Source organism: Tupaia chinensis, unplaced genomic scaffold (assembly GCF_000334495.1).
Source record: "Tupaia chinensis unplaced genomic scaffold, TupChi_1.0 Scaffold000201_1, whole genome shotgun sequence".
Lineage (NCBI taxonomy): Eukaryota > Metazoa > Chordata > Mammalia > Scandentia > Tupaiidae > Tupaia > Tupaia belangeri.
Window position 1 is genome coordinate 1,204,012 of NW_006159676.1, and position 2,937 is coordinate 1,206,948.

The 2,937-nt window shown below is 53.8% G+C and overlaps 1 protein-coding gene across 2 annotated transcripts in view; it reads right to left on the reverse strand.

Annotated features, from left to right (window-relative positions):
• DDX49 (DEAD-box helicase 49) overlaps nucleotides 1–2,937 on the reverse strand; it is a 12,884-nt gene that overhangs the window by 6,137 nt on the left and 3,810 nt on the right. For both annotated transcript variants that reach the window (XM_006147105.3, XM_006147106.3), the window contains exons 3-4: nucleotides 1,940–2,025; nucleotides 1,699–1,820 (exon numbers count right to left, since the gene is read on the reverse strand). In XM_006147105.3, the coding sequence (XP_006147167.1) occupies nucleotides 1,699–1,820; nucleotides 1,940–2,025 (208 nt within the window). The remainder of the gene's footprint in view (nucleotides 1–1,698; nucleotides 1,821–1,939; nucleotides 2,026–2,937) is intronic.

A 2,937-nucleotide genomic window follows, 5' to 3' on the forward strand; every position in this document is an offset into this window, starting at 1 on the left:
GTGGTGGTTAAGGCACTGGATTCTCCCACCATGGCCCACCGGAGTTCAAGTCCCAGATCTGGTGGCTTGCTTCCTCTCTCTCTTCCTCTCTCTTTCTCTCTCTCTCTCTCTCTGTCTCTTTCTGGTCAAGTTAAAATAAATGAATGGGGGCCCGCAGGTGGTCTGGTAATTGGGGTGCTGGATATTCCCACATGACCAACCATGGTTCAAGTCCCAGACCTGGTGGCTTGATTTCTCACTTTTCTTCTCTCTCTGTGTCTGTCTTTCTCTGGTTAAATTAAGAAAAATGAATGAATAAATAAACGAATAATTCATTAAAAAATTAATGAATAAATAAAATAAAATAAATAATAATTCTTTTTTTTTTTTTGGAGAGGTTTTTACCATAGTGCATGTGCGCTCGCCACAAAGAGGGAAAGGCAGAAAGTGAGAAATCACCCCCTAGGGGGGATGGCCACGCCACAATCCCTTCTCCTCCATTCTCCTCTCGGGATCTTGGGCATGCATGCACACGTGCCCAGCGTGAGTTTAAACCACCGGGTCCGAGACTTGAACTGCGGTCAACTACATGGGAGTCCAGTGACATAGCCATTACGCCAACTGCTGGTCCCCCTAAATAAATAATCCTTTAAAAACTCTTTTTATTTATTTTTATTATTCAATTTGATCAGAAAGAGAGAGAGAGAAAGAGAGGAAAAGGGAGAAAGCGAGCCTCCAGGTCTGGGAATCGAACCGCAGTCAGTCATGTGGGAGTCCAGAGCCTTAACTACCATGTCAACTGCCAAACTGCCAGCGCATCCTTTTTTTTTTTTTTCCTTTTGCTGGAGGATGCATGCACTTGCCAGAGAGAGACAGAGGGAGAGGGGGAGAGTTGAGAAAGCAGCCCCCCGGGGAATATCCATGCCACAATCCCCCCTCTGCCATTCTCCTCTCAGAATTTCGGGCATACATGCACACATGCCTGGTGTGCTTCTCAATCTACCAGGTCTAGGACTCAAACTGCATGGTCGTCACGTGGGATCTGGCTGCCTCAACTGCCACGTGCAAGGGCCTCCCTGTATGCCCGTTCCTTTTTTTTTGGGGGGGGCGGAGTTGGGGAGGCATAGGGCATGTGAGCTTGCCAGATACAGAGACTAAGAGAGAGAAATCACCCCCAGGAGGGATGGCCATGCCACTATCCCTTCTCCATTCTCCTCTCAGGATTTTGAGCATGCACACACACGCACCGTATAGCAAAAACCTCTCCTAAATAAGTAAATAAATACAAACTAGTCCTTGATGTCGAAAAGGTTGGGGAGGGACCAGCAGTTGGCGTCATGGCTGTGTCGCTGGACTCCTGCATAGTCGACCACGGTTCGAGTCCCGGACCCGGTGGCTTAAACTCACGCCGGGCGCGTGTGCGTGCGTGCCCAAGGTCCCGAGAGGAGAAAGGAGGAGAAGGGATTGCGGCGTGACCATCCCTCCGGGGGGTGATTTCTCACTTTCTGTCTCTCTCTGTCTGGCTGGTGAGCGCACGCACCCTACAGTAAAAAAACCCCTCCCAAAAAAGAAACAAAACAAAACAAAATAAAACAAAAAGGTTGGGGACTCCTGGCCTGGGGGGGTGGGGTGGGGCACGTGCTTCCCAAGTGAGTGACACGGTGCCGAGGCTCTGGCTCCAGGATGAGGCCGAGGCAGGGCCCGGCCGGGGACACTCACCAAGAAGCGGATCCTCTTTATGCTGAAGGTGTTGGAGCTGCGGAGGTGGTCGGCCAGGCGCCCCGGCGTGGCGATCACCACATGGGGCTTCCGGGACAGCTCCAGCGCCTGGGCCACCATGTCTGCGGGTGGAGGGAGAGAGGTGGGGCTGGAGGCGAGGTCCCAGACTGCAGGCGGGCGGGGGCAGGTGCCACGTCCACAGCCTCCCCTGGCATCACCCTTCCCCCCCAGGGCCCCATACCCATGCCGCCAACGATGATGCAGTCCTTCAAGCCCAGTGGCTTCCCCAGCACCCGGAACTGCTCTGCAATCTGGTAGGCCAGCTCCCTGTGGGCGAGAGGGGCCGCCGGGCTTGTCTCTTGTGCCATCTCTGTCCCCAGGGCCCCTCCAGACTCCTGACTCACCCTCTTCTGCTCACGACCCTCCACTGAGAAAACCTCTGATGCTGAGTGTTGGGGGCCTTTTGGGGACCCTGTCCCTTCACCAGGCTCGGCCCTGGAAACTCCTGTAGCTGCTTCTCCACCAGCCTCAGCATGGCCTCAGCCTGTCCCCACCCCAAATTTGTGCCTTCTTTCACGTCCTTTCCTCTGCAGTGGCCTGGATGCCATGCGGTCGCCCCATCCAGACATTAGAGCGTCAACTCCTCCCCTGTAGGGCTGGTTGGTGTTTAAATCTCTCTTACTCTCCGGCCACAGCTCCACCCAGGCCTCTTCCTGGCCCATGACCTGGCTTCCAGGCCTCCAGCTCATGTCCTTCCGAATCCATTCTACTCCTCTGCTGGCCACTCAAAGACCTTGGCCAGGTTCTAATATACCTAGCTACCAGTCCCCTTCCGGCCGCATGATCTCGTGGGTCCTTCTGCCTAGGACACCTTTCCCTAAACTTGTCCTGTTCAAGGTCTCTTTTTCTTTTCTTTTCTTGCGCTCACCAGAGAGATGGAGAGAGACAGAGAGACAGAAAGCGAGAAATCACCCCCCAGGGGGGATGGCCAGGCTGCAATCCCTTCTCCTCTCGGGATCTTAGGCATGCATGCACACGTGCCTGGTGTGAGTTTAAGCCACCATCAAACCACAGTTGATTACATGGGAGTCCAGCGACATAGCCATTGTGCTATCTACAGCAAAAACCTCTCAAAAAAAACTCAAAACAGGGAACCAGCAGTTAGCGTAATGGCTATGTCGCTGGACTCCCACGTAGTCGACCGCGGTTCGTGTCCCGGACCTGGTGGCTTAAAACTCA